At 37.0% G+C, this 18,208-nt stretch overlaps 1 protein-coding gene across 3 annotated transcripts; it reads left to right on the top strand.

The window, feature by feature from the left end:
• The first annotated feature begins 20 nt into the window (after positions 1 to 20).
• KBTBD3 (kelch repeat and BTB domain containing 3) lies at positions 21 to 16,569 on the top strand. Of its 3 annotated transcripts, XM_054272075.1 has the most exons (4): positions 69 to 101; positions 7,538 to 7,670; positions 8,959 to 9,200; positions 12,014 to 16,569. In XM_054272075.1, exons 3-4 carry the CDS (start codon positions 8,977 to 8,979, stop codon positions 13,632 to 13,634), a joined length of 1,845 nt encoding a protein of 614 aa, XP_054128050.1. In that variant the 5' UTR covers positions 69 to 101; positions 7,538 to 7,670; positions 8,959 to 8,976; the 3' UTR covers positions 13,635 to 16,569. The 3 variants fall into 3 exon arrangements, with proteins under 3 accessions (XP_054128049.1, XP_054128050.1, XP_054128048.1); XM_054272074.1 differs by lacking the exon at positions 7,538 to 7,670 and having other exon boundaries at positions 21 to 101; XM_054272073.1 differs by lacking the exon at positions 69 to 101 and having other exon boundaries at positions 5,809 to 7,670.
• The last annotated feature ends 1,639 nt before the right edge of the window (positions 16,570 to 18,208 follow it).

Below are 18,208 nucleotides of genomic sequence, written 5' to 3'. Positions count from 1 at the left end.
GCAAGGAGCGGGAGAATGACGCCGGAAGGAGCCAATCTGCCGGCGTGGCTGCTGCGGAGGGTGGGCCAGAGCGGTCGGTGAGCTGCGGGTGTTGGCTGCAGGTGGGTGTGCGCTGCTCGGAGGGAGCGCTCAGGGGGGACCGGCGCCTCGCCGCCTGCGGAGAGGCGGCAGTGGCGGGGAGCGCCGCATGCCGCGGCCGGGCCGCGCTGTGAGGGAAGGGGATCCCTTTGCCCCATCCCGCCCGTCCTGTCAGAATTAGTCCTCCCTTAGAATGAACGGAGCCGCCGCGGGGCGCAGGCGCGGGCGGATGAGCATGCGCAGTGGGGGTGCTGCCGGCGCTGCCCTCCCGCGGCGGGCGGGACGGGGGCGATGGCGGCCGGTGCTGCTGCAGGGCTGAGGGTGGCAGATAACCCTGGCTGTGGCACAAGGAGCGTAGCTGCCCGCTAAATTCCGCTTCCCTCGGCCCTGTGCGGCACTGGAAGGTGGTTCTGCCCTCGAGGGGGTCCGGGGGAGGTGGTTGTTAGTGGCAGCGCGCCCCGTTGCGGACAGGTGATGCGCGGCCCGTCTGTGCCAGCAGCGCATCCTGCTGAGGTGTCGCCGTCAGCGCATCCATCCCGCTGGAGAGCCCTCCGGGGCCCTGGCAGAGCTGTCGCTGTCGCAGCGGGCTGGGCTCTGTGTACCTTTTATTGACCATAAAGAGGAGCTGATTGTCCCGCGAGCAGATGCAGCGCGCCGCATCACCCGAGCGGGGTTCTGGCTCCTAAGGATCTGTGCAAACAAAAGGCTCTTGTATCCCGTGCTCTTTGTTCTGTTAAGAATTCCAGTGGTTGTCAACTGGATTCCCATTTTTCCTCAATTATAGGATTTCTGTAAATCCTCAAAAGGTAATAAATTTGTTTGCCCTTTGGTTCTGGAGTTGAACCATAGCTAAAATCTGGGGCCTATTTGAAAATTTACAACCTGTCTTTCTGTTGCTTACCTTTAGAAATACTTGCACTTCATCCATCCCCTACTGACCATGTACAAATGATGCAAAAATGCTGAAAATTGTTTATTGCAGGTATTTCTTACCATCCTCCTTTTTTGTTGTTGTTCACCATTGCTGGCTCACTGTTAATATGGAAGACTGCTGTTTCTGCACAGGCCAGAAGGTCTTTCTGTCCAGAATAAGTCTCAGTTATAGCTTAGTATAGATTGGTCTTCACAAAATATTTTAAACACAGAAGTAACTTGAATAAAAAAAATGTTTAATCAAGGAATCAATTGGGTATTTGACTTATTTCAAAATATTGTTCCTATTTTTCTCCGTGATTTAATGAAGCAAGGAATGGCATAATCTTTTGCATTATCCAAACCCATAGACAAAGTTAACTGACAGCAGAGGAGGATTTAACACCATCAAGAAAAATATCCCAGGAAAATGCTTTTCGCTAATATCAAACTGTAGCTGAGGCTTACATTTCAAACGTTGTATTCTGTGCACTTTGAAGAGAAAATTGTGGCAGTTTGTATATTTAGTTATTGATAGATTATAATACTAATGAATTGTGAATCTTACCTAGTTCCAAAAAAACCCCCCTCTGGTTTGATTGATAGATTTGGCTTGTCCATGTTCTCTACTTAAGAGATTTAAACATGTAGCACTTTTTTTCACTAGTGGATGAATTTTTTTTTTTGTAAATGAGCTTCATGTGTAAGTGCAATCTGAAGCTTAAGGTGCATTGTATAATATGTAATATAATTATGGATGTATTCAATATAAACACACATTTTTAAGTAAAACATGCTATTATAATAAGGTATGCTAAATTAACCTCTAAAGATGCTCAATATTTCATGCGTGTTTTGAAAAAACCCGCATTTTAATCACATGCCAAAGTGACAGACTACAGAAGCCATTAAAATCTGTCATTTTCTTTTACAGAATTTGCCGTTATTTTCAGCAGAATTAGAAGTACAGTGTGTCATTTTAATTCCTTTTTTCCTGAAAATTAAAATTACAGTTCTTGATCTTTTTTGGCTAAGGAAATAATTTGCAAAATAACTTGGTGAATTAGAGAAATTTAATTTTAGGAGAAAATCCAGCCAGTTTTACTTCTTTTAAGTGATTACTACTTTATCTTAATGGGTTCGTGTGTTTATCAGGGAGCATGCACTTAATAATCACTGCTTGCAGAGTGGGAATCTTCCACTCTGGAAATGCCTTCAGGAATTACTGCAATTTCCTTACTTCCTACTGATACCATGCTAGGTTTTTTTTCCAAGTTGATTTTTTTTCATCACTTCTAAAGAACACAAAGCTTTAAAGTCTCTGTGTCACCTTTCAATCTGAGAATATTATCCCAACATTTATAATTGATAAATGTCATTTTTGTGGGTTAAATGTCGCAAAAGGTCCTGTCCTCTTTTTTTTTTGCTTGCTAAAATGATTGACTGAATATTATTTTTCTTTGAAGTTCAGTTATTTATGAAAAACGTGTGAGACTCAGTTGCATTGAAATTTCTAGGCAGGAACTTGGAATTCCCTTAGTGTTTTCAATCTCAGGCAATCAGTGACAATCAACACATTAATGGAATATAAAAGCACAGAACTTGTACTCAGTATTTATAGTTTAATTACATTTTAAGCGACTCTTGGCTTTTTAGTAGTCAGTCTTTTTAGTTCATTAGAAGTGTCACCAAATCCTACAGATATGTGTTCCGCTCATACTCATCTTAGTGAATGTTAAATTAGATGCAGAGTGTAGAGTGGTGTTTTTAAAACTTATTAACGAGTCATTAATTTCTCTCCTTTTGAATGGACAAGGAATGAAAATAGCAAATCATCTTGATTGGGTATACAGTAGACTCAATACTATAATACTTTTAATATTAGATCTTAGAATGGTGATCTTGACCTTTTCAAAACATGTATTAATGCACCCTTAAATTTTGTATAGAAAAGACCCCCTGAAAGTTCTCTAGAGAAATCTATACAATTACTTCATCTTCACTGTGCTTAATTCTTTCATCCTGGGTACATAAAATGTTCTGTAAAATACCAGGTCTTAAGATTTCCCTTTTTAAAAATCCTACTCCTTAGTAAGACATACTGTCCAAGCTGGGAGAAGGCCATGTAATAAACACAATGTTCCATTGAAGAACAATTTATTTCTCATAAGTTACCTGCTATGAAGTACAAATATTTAAGTTTTTTTTAATTGGTGAGTGCTGTAGCACACCTGTATTGTGTTTTCAGGTAAAAGCAGATAGATTGTTTTACAATTGGTTGTAACTAATAAAGTACCAAATCAGGGTTGAGTTTTGACTGGTTTTGCCAGCTGTGTTGGAAGAGGAGAGAGCTCTTCCATGCATGTAGGTCTACCTGCACAGTGTTACTTGTACTTTCTGAATGGCCACTCCCTTGTGCTGGTACAGTCTGGAGCCTCAGCCCCGTTCCAAGGGTTTGGTCCTGTTTATTGCCAGGCAGACACAGCCCTAAGGGGCTTTTCCTAGCAAAGTAGGAGCTGAGCTATGTGAAATATTTATGTGTGCTCAGTGCTTCCACAAAGCAGAATTCCCTAGGCTATTTCAAAGTCACACATATTTATATGTATATTTTTATCTCACTATTATAAAGTGATCAAACAGTTTGGTGTCTTTGCCACTGTCTTTCTGGACCCTCATTTGGGTGTTCATGCTTCACTGTTATTACACATCCTCTCCCTAGTCTGACATATTTTCCTTGGTTATTCACCAAGAAATAATTGCACATCTTCCACCATTCTCAACTTCATCAGCATATTTAAACTCATCTAACCATTTTGTTTATCAGTTGTAGCAGCTAAGGCTATTTGGACTGTTGGTTTAGCAAAATCTTTTCAGCAGAAGTGTTTATTAATATACGCACATTATGTGAGTATGTTCCCATCAGTGCTTTGGTAGGAACTACAACAGATTCTGCACAAACAAAAGTTCTTCTCTGCTCAAAGGTCACTTCACAGTTCTGTTTCCTTTACTGTTTCTGATCTGGTGGAATGGATGTGAAAGTCATTTCTAGGACATCTGTTGCAGTGGTTATGATTTTAGTGTATGCCTGAATGTTCTGAAAATGTCTGTCCTGATGTTTTTGGTCTTCTTTATGAGTTTAACAGTATGCTGTGTTTATTGTCTCCTAGTGTAATATCTAGGATTCAACATATATCCAGGTTATTAAATTCATGTCTAAAAGGTCATTTGAACTTCCCAAAGGAAAAGTATAAAAAAATAAATTAATGCATTTCAGTGTCTTCTAGGTACAGAATTATAAGAACACTTAAGAAGGATTGTTGATGGTGCTAACTAAAAAACAATCATAAATATGTTGCATCCTCCATATATCTTTGGAAAGGGAGCATTAGCATTGGTGAAGTGAAAAGTTCCACTAGAAATTTAGTGAGATTTTGGCAGCTGTTTGCCTGGAATCAAGATCAGTTAAACACTTTCTTGTAGCTTTTACAAATGCTTAGATACTATGAGGAATGTGTGTATATATCATATTTTGACTATGGTCTTATCAGAGTTCTCAGTGTGGTTACCTGGCATCTGGGTCAATGAGCTCTTTATGTTCTAGATTTCTCCGTCCCTTAGTGTCCTGGGAAAAGGACAGTGTTAAATCTGGCAAAGGCTTGTAACCAGGTGATCCCTCATGGCCCTTCCAACCAAACCACTCTATGCTTCTATGACAGAGGGCTCTCATAAACAGCACAGCTAATGAGGTCTGGGCCCTTATTACTGGACTCTGTGACAGATCATAAAAATGCTCTTACGCTCTGAGCTCTCAGGCTGTCCCTTATTTCATCCACCATTATGACCAAAAGTAGTTTACTATCTCTGTCGGGGTCTCTAGCTTGTCAGACTGACCCCGAGAAGAGTTTGGAAGTCCCTTTTCCCAGCCGGCACTTGAAGAAAGAGTCAGGGCTCTTCATTTCTCGGTCTCAAGGTTGTTTATTGTATCTTATCTATAAAAGTTTTCTCCTGTCCTGCTGAGGTCCCCTGTCACGGGGGACCCCAGCAGGACAGGAGAAAGAATTTTATTTTATGTCTTTATACTAAAAACTACGTGTACAATGTTTACAATTACTTTCCAATACCTATCACCTATGTTAGACAGTGAGCTTCTTCTCTAAACCAATCTAAAAGTGCCAGCATCACAGCAGAAGATGGAGGCCAAGAAGAAGAAGAAGGAGAAAGGCTGGACATGTCCAGATCCCTTCATCTTGCCCCCTGGACCTCCATTCTAAAAACCCCAAAATCTGCTTTTTCACCTTGTGATAAATTCACTATCATTCTACTTAATTTGTCATGGCTTGCAGATCTTCATCTAAGGTTGGTAACTTGCTCCATGGGTTATAATCAAAACCACAGTCATTTTGGGCTCTGTGCCAGGGTCTCTGAGACCTCTGGCAGGGGTTTGGCTGCTCAGGACAGCCAGAGGGATATCCTGGGTCCTGGCATATCCCCAGCCTTCTGTTCAACTGCTCGCTGCTCTGTGGCCCTACACAGACTGGCCATTGCTTGCCACTTGACTGTCAGGCATGCAGAATCTGGCCCCTCAGCTGGACACCTGTACAGATAGTTTTGAGAGGTACATATATGTCCCCTTCACATGTGTTATATAGGGTTGACCTTAATAACTGAAGTTTGTATCAGTTTTCACTGTAGCAGCCAACTGGCCTTGTGTTTCAGATGTTATCCAATAAAAATAAGCCAGGGAAAATGTTTCAATTTTAACTTTAGGGGAGTTTAGTTTTGGAATCGTTTTCAGTTGTCTTTGTCAACCAGTTGTTGGTTTGTTGGTTTTTTTTCAGAAAAGCAGGCTAATAGCTAAGGGGGCATTTGCCAGTGTAAGACTGTAAAGGTCCAGGAGGAGCAGGGAGGTTTTGCCAGGTGGTGAGAGATTAGATCACGTACAGAAGTACTTGTGTCATATTCCAGGGGAGGCTGCAAGGCCGGTTGCTGAACAACACACAGATGTGTCTTAAAAAGGAAAAGTAAGAGATCCCAGATCTAATGAACCATTTACTGGAGCTTGGTTCTTGGTAATCCACAATAAGACGGGCTTTGTAATAGGAATCCTGGGGGAGTTTATGGAGCAAATAAAAGGAGGGGTGTTCCCCAGCATTCCTGAGCTGCAGACCTCTTCCACGTATATCTGCACCCCCTACGTTTCTTGCCCTTTTATCAAATATTTATAAAAACCCCTACTGATCAAATATTTATAAAATCCCCTACTGATAATTAATATGGCTTTGTAGAAGAATGCATGAAATAATTATAAATGCCTTGTTTAACATACCAAGTTTTAGCTGAATTGTTAAGAGAGTTTGAAGGGCTCTAAAATCATCAGCAGATTCAGTGAAGTGGTACATTAATACCAAAATTATAAAGTAAGTCAGGAATTGGCTACAAGACAGCTAGAAATTGAATTTATTAATATGTATTTTTTTAATAGAGAGAAGGGTAAATTAGGCTAAGTCATCGCACAGTGTTCATTACTACATTCCTTAATTGTGGACAAAAACATTAAAGATACACTGCTGAATTTTGCTTTTAAGAATGAGATACTGCTATTGGAGATTAGGATTAGGATGCACTAGATGACTTGGAAATTGGTCTAGTGAGACAGTGATGAGGTCTGAACCATAATGTTGTACGACAAATCTTGTATCAGTGAAAGAAATTTAGGATCAAACCAGAGTATAGAGAAAACTGCAAGCAATAATAAGGAAAACCAGAAACTCGGCCTTATAAGTGGACCTTGGAAAGTTTGACAATTATTCATTCTAATGAAAGTTGAGAGAGGATATCAACACTCTTGATAATTGTAAGAATGAATAAATATACAAAAGAAAATGATGTCAAATAACAATTTTAACAGAAGAACAAATATATGTAAGCATTAATAAATTGATGTGTAATTAAGAGGTTTACAGTCTCTACACCAATGTACTGGAATAGAGTCTTTGTGGTAATAGTGTGGTAAAAGAAAACTTTCTGAAACATTGATTGCTTGTATGAAAGTGATCATATGATGTCTTGTCTAAAATAGCATAGTTCAACTTGATTACAGTAGATATTTCCATCTTCATAATACAAATAGAAATATTACTGAAATTGGTAATTTTATCATCAGAAAGCATATTGTAGGTTGGAGCTTGCTATAGAAATGACATGTAAGTGGAGAAAGATGTCTAGTATCAATTGTCAGTTCCAGAATTTTGCAGAAAGGTTTATGTTTCTTTTAGAAGAAGTGTTATTTGATGTGATGCCAAATAAACTTTGAAATTCACTTTCTTTTATAAAAAAGTTTCATTCAAATGTGGGAAACTAATGTTATTGAAGCAACTCTGCTTTTGAAGATTCAGCCTTTTGAGGAGCAGGCTTTTAAATTCATAAGAAAAGGGTATTCTAGAGAATTCTGACATAGGAAAAAGTTTCATGATTTATGGAAGTTGGGGTTTATGAGGCCATACATTATCAGAATAAATGGTGGTCTTGTTCTTCTGTATTTTCCTAGTTCCTCAGGCTTAGAATGGAAAGAGTGAATACGTTGAGATTGTCTGGCCATGGGAAGGAGAAGATGCCTGCTCCAAGGGTGCCAGTGCTGGCAGCAAGATCACTGGATCTCTTCTCTTCCAGGAGACATGGAGGTCTATTTGTGGTTGGAGCCACCTGACTAGATAAAGTATAGATCAGTCTGCTGTGAAAGTACCTCACATGAAGAAGACTGCCTGATGGTTTAGTTTCCGCTGAATATATCTTGTTATCAGATGAGCCTTTTCAGAAAATTAAAAACCAAAACCAGTATTTTCTTGTTTCTGGGTTTTGTTTGGAATGTTTTGTCCCCTGTCAATTCAGGTGGGCCATTATCTGTTACTGATTTTAACTGGAATTGTGGAAGCAAAATCCTGGAATAAAAAAAAAATAGAATGTTTCTTTAAGCTTTAAAATAGGCAGTCTTGACTCAGATTTTCAGTAAGGGCAATTTATGCATCTGCAATAAATAAATAGCTCTTTAAATATGTGTGAATAAAATATAATCATGTTTGAAGTTTCTTTATATTGACAAAGTGGTATAAAATATTTTCATTGTAAAAAACAGTTCAAACCAATTTACCATAGAAAAAAACACACTTCAGTGTAGGGATTTTCCCCAGAGAAAAACTTGGCTGCTGAAAGGGAGATGGTCTGAAATTTAAATGTGTTCTAAAGCCAGTTAATTCGTGCCACTGTAAATGAAACTTAGAGTGGGCAAACACAAAGCTTCCTAACACGACTAGAGGTACATGACAAAATCCGTTTCAATTGACTAAGCACTCAAAGGTGTACTGTCAAAAAACTGTCTCTAAATGACCCTGTTTGGTAAATCCCAGCAATCCTGTTATTCAGTCAGGCTCTTGGTGTTGTTTGTATGCCATTATTGCAGTCCAGAGTGCCTCAGGGGAATCCACTTAGGATGCAGTCTAATAGCCTCTGTCTCCCTTCCACTACAAGATGTAGAGTGATCAGCCTTTTGGAATGTAAAATATGTAACTAAGTTTTCTTTTTCCATCTTAATTTTACATAAAATTGTAAAAATGTGGGGTTTTTTGAGGGTAAGCCTAGGACTAGTCTTTCTCTTAACTGACAATTAAACACACTCCTTGATGTGCTTCCTGTGGACTTTTATTAAAAAAATTCTTACAGGTGGGTATTATCTGTAGAATTGTTCTTTGATATATGGCAGATAATCTACTTTACAAAATTTGCCATATGAATATATTTTACAAAGTAGTAGTATTATCAAAGTCACTTGTAACACAAATTTCTAACTGTGCATATGATACACAAACTAAATTCAATGCTGGGAACTTCTTTGTTTGTTTTATGGTGTATTGATTTCGTTTGTTTTTTTTAATAATAAGACTGTAGAATCAATTACTTATTTTTCCATTTCAGGAATAGATTGAAGAAAACATGGCCAATCAACGGGATTACATTAGCAGACCTATTTGCAATGGAATTTCTGTTCCTGAAAATAAAATCAATTCCTTAGTGGCTGAAGGTCATGGACAACAAATTCTGAAAGTACTACAAAAGTTCAGAGAACAAAATATATTTTTTGATTTTAAAATTCGTGTGAAAGATGAAATAATTCCCTGTCATCGTTGCGTACTGGCAGCATGCAGTGATTTTTTCAGGTAAACCTAATTTTGGTGTGAGTTTGCAGGAAATAGATTGTAAGTTCTCTGGGAGGGAAGGAGGGAGGGAATAGAATTTAAAAACAAAACAAAACAAAACCAAAAGTTAAAAAAATTATCACAATTCACATATATCTGCAGAGTTTTGAGCACAGCATTCAAACATCCTTTTAGGGGTATGCGAGATACAGCTCTTTGTATTTACAGAAAGCCATGAGGACTTTATGAATCAGATTCCAACAGCAGTTGAAACTCTGTAATACAAGTTTCAAATCATAAATATATAGTTCTGCTGTTAGGTTGAACTGACACAGGTTATGTATGTTTAAGAGTTACCTGTTGCCTGTATCAGTACTTGAAGGTCTGCAAGGATATTGTTTCAGTTTTTATATCAATTTTTATATGATAGTCTATGTACTTTGACACATTCATGTTGTGAAACGATTGATTACAAATACATCTTGTAATCTTGTACTGAGCAATTGTGGATAAATTGTACATAACTTTGGAATGGAACTGGTTTTTGTTTGTCCAAGAAGAGTGGTCGGTATTGTAGAAATTGTCTTCAGAGGTATTTAAATAGATATGCATACTTTTCCTAAACTACAGATTTCATCTTTTCAGCATGAAATGGATCTTCCTTCTTGTGCTTAAAGCTGTGTATTCTTAAGGGACAGTCTTCATTCACATACAGAATATTAATTTATAAATAAGCCTTGCTAACCTTTTTATTAGAAAGGTTCAAACTTGCAGTTCCACACTGAAAGTGTTTCTGAATAGAATTTACTAAAAACAAAGCTCAGACTCTAACAATGAAAAAATGGACTCTTGGGAATGAGTTAATAGCCTCAATTCGGTTGCCCATTCATAGGTGAGTGTTATTTTCAAATGTCCTGGAACATCCCATGGTCTAAGTGAGTTTGCCATGTATGACAGAAGATAGCTAGATGTGTTCTAAGAATTACTGAAAAAAAGAAGAAATGCGGATGAAATGAGCACTTTCTCCACTGTAGGAGCAGATTTGTTTTTTTCTCTGACGCACAAGACTACTTTCATTTGTCTTTAACTGCTTGACAGCACCAAGATGATCTGGTAGAAAGAAATACTAGGATGAAATAACTTCCAGTGGTAATTTTTAGAACTGAAGTTAAGCACATGGAAACGCGTGTGTCATTTTCATTACCTACAGACTTTCAGATTAAAAACTGCCAGGAGAGATCTCTCCCTGCTCCTAATGGTTGATATGGTAGATAATAGCAGCCATCAGATTCATAAGTCGTCCTGCAATGCAAGGTCCATTTTTTACCTTCAAAGAATAAAAAGTACCTAGGTCCCTACAAACATTTTGAAACGGAACACCTTTTGTCTTCCTTGGCCTTTGGACTTCTCTTAGTTTTGGCTTCATTGTGTAAACCGAATCATCAGCAACATTTTTATCCTCACTTGTTAGCTTTAAGAGTCAAAGCCTTTGCCTACATTGCTCTTCTTCTATTAGTATTGTTCAGTTGCTGTTTTACTGCCAAATTAGAGCTTTCATAGCTCGTGGGTTAATGAGCAAAGGATTATAAGGGTCATCACTTAGTATGCAAAGAGGTCTTTGGGACACAGTTGTCTTACTGTAATTTTGTGTTCTTGTTCAGGAAGTCAGACAAGTTCCTCCTTTACCAGGTGTTCACATCCCAAAGAGTATGTGCTATACACAGGGATGGTTTTTTTTTCCTCTTTGGCTTCAGAAAAAAATGAGATTTCAAAAATCCCATACAACAGAGATACTAAGTGTATAACTGAACTATGATATTACAATTTTTTTAGTATGAATTAACTATGATATATTAATATCCAGATTCTCTGCTTTGCATTTGATGATTTATCAAACTCTTCCTCCCTTATTATCTTGTGTCATATTCAGAAGCCACTGCTATCCTAGCTTGAGGCTTAGTCTCTGGGAGGGTAGGGCAAGGGATATTGCAGCACTGTTCTGTTGCTAGCACTTACTTGCTTGTAAAAATTTAATTATTTTATCTTGCCATGTTAGATTATGTGAAAGAGTTAAATGTTATTACATAGTTAGAATAAAGCAGTTAAAGTTGTAATAAAATTTCCACAAATCTCCTGGTCAACAGTTCATTCCACAATTTCAACCATCATCTTTGTATTCAGTCACAATCTACTTTGTGCACAGTTTCTTTATGTCATGCAATCATATCAAAATCTCATTTTCTCTCTGACATTGGCCTGTACTCATACATCTCTCTGTCAACTCTAAAGCAAGAATTAAGTTTCCTTGTGTTTTTTCTCCTCATTTACCCCTTACCTACTTTTATTTCTGAGGACTACACCCATCATCTGTCTGGCCATTTGCTCAGCCTGCAATTTGGAAGGGGTTTTTTTTCCACATAATTTTATGTACTCATCCACATTGCATGACCTAACTCATAGGGCTTTTTTACTATGTATTTTTTTAAATCAGGCTTTCTTTCCCAAAGTTGAAACTGATGCTGTCCTGAAATATTTCACATATTCTCTCATGCTGAGAGCTACAGACTTCATCACCATTTGTGAAAATGCATACAAAACACAGGTGCTGCAATGATTTTGTTAAGCCATCACACTGAATATGTTCTTATCACCAATATTTTTTTTTCAAACACACCAAGTAATTTCATTGTTCATATAAGAACTTCCACAATTTAGACCAATTTTAGGCCAGCCCACATTATTAAGTGCCCCTAATTGTCTCCTTCCACATCAGTGTTCTCATCTGTTTGCTGAATCTTTAATTTGTGTGTATATCTTCTGTATTCTATTCACAGAGCCATGTTTGAAGTTAATATGAAAGAACGGGATGATGGCAATGTTACTATTAGTAACCTATCACCTAAGGCAGTGAAAGCTTTTCTTGATTATGCTTACACGGGAAAAACAGAGATAACCAATGATAATGTGGAAATGCTGTTCCAACTGTCATCATTTCTTCAAGTTTCACTCCTTTCCAAAGCTTGCAGTGACTTCCTAATAAAAAGTATTGATCTTGTGAATTGCTTACAGTTGCTTTCTCTATCAGAAAGTTATGGGTCTGTCCGCTTGTTTGATCATGCGCTAGATTTTGTACAACACCACTTTTCATTGCTGCTCAGATCGAGTGACTTCTTGGAGATGAATTTTGAGATATTACAAAAATGCCTCGAGGCTGATGAACTAGATGTCCCTGAGGAAGAATCAGTGTTGAAAGCTGTCCTCCAATGGACCAAACACAACTTAGAAACACGGCAGAAATACCTGCCTAATTTGATTAAAAAAGTGAGATTACACCAGTTACCTGAAAAGACTTTGCAGGACTTTCTGCATTCTGAAGAGCACTTACTTAAGAGTGCTAATTGCTCAGTAATAATCAATGATGCAGTTAAAAGTGTGCAGAACTTCAGTGGATTGTTTCCAGATGCACGTCCTTCAACAACAGAAAAATACATATTTGTTCATAAAACTGATGAAGATGGAGAAAACAGACATACATTCTGCTACAACATCAAAACAGATAAATGGAAAGAACTACCACATACGCACATGATTGATCTGCCAGGGTCAAGTTTGTCTAGCTATGGAGAAAAAATATTTATAACTGGAGGATGCAAGGGTAATTGTTATAGGACTGTCAGGCTTCATATTGCTGAACCATTTCATGATGCCACTGACCAAACCTGGTGCTACTGCCCAGTCAGCAATGAATTCTCCATAGTGTCAGCTATGAAAAAACCAAGGACAATGCACACATCTGTTGTAACCTTAAATCAGCTCTTTGTGATAGGTGGAAAGACCAGAGGAGCTCAAGAAACTCGGAGTCTTTTGGATGTAGAATCCTATAACCCTCTTTCCAAAGACTGGAAATCTGTAAGCCAGTTACCAAGAGGTATCTACTATCCAGAAGCAAGTGCATGCCAGAATATAATTTATGTCCTTGGCTCAGAAGTAGAGATTACTGATGCCTTTAATCCGTCCCTTGACTGTTTCTTTAAGTATAACGCTATGACTGATCAGTGGTCTGAGCTTGTAGCAGAATTTGGGCAGTTTTTCCATGCAACTCTGATCAAAGCTGTTCCAGTGAACTGCACATTGTACATATGTGATCTCTCCACCTACAAGGTTTACAGTTTTTGCCCAGAAACCTGTGTTTGGAAAGGGGAAGGATCTTTTGAATGCGCTGGCTTTAATGCAGGGGCAGTTGGGACAGAAGACAAAATTTATATACTAGGTGGTGATTATGCTCCAGAAGAAATCACAGATGAAGTTCAAGTCTACCACAGTAGTAGGTCTGAGTGGGAAGAAGTTTCACCAATGCCAAGAGCCTTAACTGAGTTTTACTGTCAGGTCATTCAGTTTAATAAATATAGGGACCCCTGGTCACCTGTACTGACAATTTGCTCTGGAGAATTTTGAAACTCCCAAATTAAAAGAGTCTATTTAAATGCACAAGTTGTAGAATAGTTTTTAAGTATTAGTTTAGAGATGGAGAAATATGTACTTATTTGTTTAAATTTTCAGTTTCGATTAAATGCTGTAGGATTGCTTTTGGAAGACTCCGTTAAAATGTCATTCATGCTAGTCATTATACAGACAGTATTATATACTTAATTTTATATACAACTCTTCTCTGTAATTATTAGAATAATTTTAAAAATTATATTAATTTTCCAAAAAGAATATTCATGAGGAATTAGTTGTGTAATATGTGTCATTATTTCTGTAATATTCACTGTTGTCCCAATAGACAAATTGCTAAATGAGAAAACTGACTGTGATACTGTTTTCCCTATGTAACTGAAGTTTAAAAGACATTTTCATTAGTGCGATTCAGATTTTCTATGTTCATAAACCTGTAAGAGGAATACATTGTCAGCTTTATCTTATCACAATAACCTTAGCAAGGACAAGAGCCAAAGTGACCTTCACAGTATTAAAACCAGGTATTTAACTTGAAGAGACTGATAATTCCTGGCATCTTACTTCAGCTCTTCAGTTTTGCCAGTTTTTCTCCATCCTTGTGCCTTAGTAGTAGCTTTATTTTCTGTTTCCATGCCATTAACTGTGGCAAAGTAAACTTCAATAACATACTGCAGGGTAGGTAAGATTTCTACAGGACAGATGATTCATGTGAATACCTTTGCTTCAGTCATGTTGCTAACTAAAGAAAGAAGACTTCAGGATGTTTTCTGTCAGAAGTCTTCATCTCTGAAGTCTTCAGTGCTACCTACTAAGCAGTCACTAGGCTGCTTATAGCAGCAAGCTGTAAACTGAACCGTAGCTGTTGCTTCCGTTAACTATGGGAAAAGGTTGTATCTTGTCATACATCAAATATAAAGTTACAAACTACACCCCCATATTAAAAGGCAATAGTAAATAGTATTTCTGAGGTGAGAAATCATCTCTTGTGGTTTAAATTAATTAAAACACTTTATCTTGAACTTCATTGTATTTTTTAGATGAAAAAATATTACACAGTTAACACTTCACAATATATTGCTTGATAAACTTTAGGTAGTCAGCTATGATAATGTTAAAATTGTAATGGACTTTTAGTGCTACTATTAGTCTAGCTATATATTCTGAAGTAAATTTGATCTCATGCTTGCAAAGTCAGTCTTCTTTCTGACAGGAGGACACTGAAATTAGCTAGGTTTCATAAATTAATTTGGATTCTTCCACAGCCTGAGAATTTCCTTTCTTACCAGGTATCCAGATAAGACACTGAGAGCCCTTATGTTCCCTATAAGTGTTGTGAAAGCAGTAAGGTTGTCTTCTGCCAGACAGAAATCATGATTCTAAACATTTAATCACATCTTTTCAAGAAGTTTAAATAATGAATAAAATTTAGTGAGGCATCAGAGACATCTTTTATATGTCTTGAGACAATTGTGGTAAGTTCATTATCACATCACTACTGCATGTACTTTTTGTAAAATCCAAGCTGAATATTAATGCTTAAAGCTTAATATTGCCTAGAACAGGCTTCTGTTTTAAACAGTAAACAATGGAAGGTTCTGATTCTGTGACTGACTCTGTAATTTGTTATGAGATACCCTTACAAATTTAGATAACATTCATCATAGCAATTTTTATAAGCATGTAAAATAAAATTATGTATATTTGGAATAGAGCAGGACCCTTCCACTCAGTAATTTCTGTATATTAATATGTGTGTCAGTTCTGTAGAAGTAAGTAGCTTGCTACAGTATTTCAGGCAACTTCCCCATTTATTTTGGTTTTTTTTTTCATAATAAGTCTCCATATTTTAACTAAACGTAGCTAGGTAACCTCTACAATCACCTTGCAGAAATGCAAGTATTTTTATATTGGGACACAACTACTTTTTGTTAGTGCAAAGCAAATGTATTGAGTAGAGAGAGGAAGAATACTATTCCTACTTACTGAAACAATAGGAAAAAACCAAACACATAGGAAAATGGTAGTTTTAGTTTTAATGAAGCTACTCAGGGTAGCATAGTGACTTCATTAACCATTAATTATTGCAACTTGTCACATCATTGGAATAAAACACCCAATTCACCTTCGCTTATGTATTTGTGTTGTGTTTATTCCTGAGTAATATGAGTAGACAATTTATGCATTGAGAAAAGTGACATAATATGCCCGTAGTACATGGGTATAAATAGCTATGCAAATTGAAAGAGACTAGAGAATTGCAAGGGTGTTTTAATTGCCACTGTCATGACCAGATTGCTGGGTCACATAAACAGCAAGTGAGTGAGTCATTCAGGTGGTGCTCTTTCCTCTAAGTTTTTGCCTACAGCAGATCTTTTTGGCAGTCTTCCACCCAGCTACTTGCTGTAAGACTCTGGCATCTGACATCGGATAGAGCAATGACGTATGTGAGAAATTCCTCAGTACAGAGGAATTATAGACAGTGAAAACTGACTGTAGCTGAATTGGGAAAATAGACATGCTTCTTTAATATTCTACACTATACTTGTGCAGGAACTAATGTCAGTTCCCAGTCTGAAAAATCATTCATGGATTTCACAGGGAGGTGAGCTCTTACTCAGTGATCAGGAAATAATGTAGTAATGTCAGTTACTTTCTAGTATTGCTTACAGAAAAGTTACTGTGAAATGGTACTGATTTTCTGCAGTTAGGCACGTCAACCTGTACTACACTCTCACAGAAGGAAAAAGGATCATTTGCCACATTTTCACATACAAAGTATTAAATCTGGTAGCAGAATAGAATGCAGAAGAAGCAGAAGTGTTAGGAAGTCATGTTTAAAAACAAGGCTTTATCATAGAAGAAAGGACCTATGATCCAAACCCTGTGATTAATTGCTAAAGATGTAAGAAATCTCAGTGAACTACACACACACACACAAAAAATTTCCTTGAGTAACTGTTGTAGTCTGGATCAAACTGATTTTTCAGTCTACAGAGCATTTATGCATATAAAAACAAAAGTCACAAAATTAATGCAAAGTGAGTTTTTAAAAATCTTTTATGACTTTTCAAAGCTCTTTGAATCAAAGCTTTATGAAAAAGTACCTTCCTCTAAAAATAGTAACTAGATTAACGACTATGTATGTTCTCACTGAAATAGAGTGATATTTAAACATACAAAATGCATGTAAAATTATAATCCACTATTTGCACTTAAATGATGTAACCAAAACATTTCTAATAGTATTCTATTTTATGTCACAGAATACATTATAAGCATGACCAGTATAATATACACGAAGATAATATATATTGTATGTGGGATTTTAATATCCAATGATGATTATATTGGATGATCTTAATTTTTAAAGAATGCTATCAAAACGTTATGGCACTTTGATAATGTTATCATACTGGTTTAGTTGTTATAATAGATATCAATTATTCAGGTGTTTTATTGATTATGTTTGCACAGACCTGATGATTATTATTTAAGGACTAATGACTCTTTTTTCTATATTCTAAATACATCTGTAGTAAGTCAGTTTACTGCTGTTAAAAATTCGTTATATTCACAAAATTGAGTAGATTTTCTGGGTCAGATTTATTTATTACTCTGTGAAGAAAACTGTTTACTTCCTCTGGTTAGTAAAGGGTAGTAGGTAAGGTATAGGCTACAGAATGTGCTGACTGCAGTTCCTAATGTGGAGATTAATTTTAGATGTTTCTGTTTGTACCTGACCAACAGGAGGCAGCATAAGATTTCTTTTAATTAAAACAGACTGAAAACAGGGATGTATTTGACAATATTTATAGTTGAGCATTATACTCAATTTACTTTTTTCCTTCTAACAGCCAGTAAAGCATAGAGAACAGTAACATTTCGCTGCTGCCTGGGTTCTGCTGATATGTGGAAAGTATGATACTACACATTTGCTGAGATGTTCATTCTTTTGTGAAATAAAGCACTGAGCAACTGAATCCTTCTTGGGTCTCTCTCTTTTTTTCTTTTTTTTTTTTTTTTCCCAGTGAGTTTCAAACTGCAGAGATTCTAGAGTGTTTCTAATGCAGGTAATCTCTTTTGGGATTTGTTGGTTTGTTTTTTTCCCTTCAGTTAGAGAACATTTTGAATGCCATAACCAAGAGTGCAGTTAGCATGGATGAAACTGCAGTGAGGGGGGTTTATAATTATCCTTAGACCTTGTATTTGTATTTCCTTTGCATACTGAATTACTGTTCCCATGCTAATTTTAACTGTCTGCTGAAAAGTTTTTAAGTTTACCATTGTAATGCACTCATTTAAATTGGTATAATTTTTTAAAATTAGATCAGATTGATATACAGGTTTTTTTTAACAGTTTAAGTATTGCAAATGATTGGGTGTTTATTGTTACTGAAATGGACCTTCTATACTTGTAGAAGGAGCTTTATATGGAAGGAGAAAAAAAGCTACAGAGTCCAAAATTTGCATGCCAAGATTTGCAGAAATGGCATTAATACAAAGGGATGGAGCCCAGTGTTGTCTTATATCCTTCCAAAACTGAAAATTCTGTAACCCCGAGACTCCTC

Source organism: Melozone crissalis, unplaced genomic scaffold (genome assembly GCF_028551555.1).
Source record: "Melozone crissalis strain CALT ecotype California unplaced genomic scaffold, PUWL_Pcris_2 ptg000013l_1, whole genome shotgun sequence".
In the NCBI taxonomy this organism is placed as follows: Eukaryota; Metazoa; Chordata; class Aves; order Passeriformes; family Passerellidae; genus Melozone; species Melozone crissalis.
The sequence above is the reverse complement of the archived record's forward strand: the minus strand, read 5'-3'. Positions and strand labels throughout refer to the sequence as shown.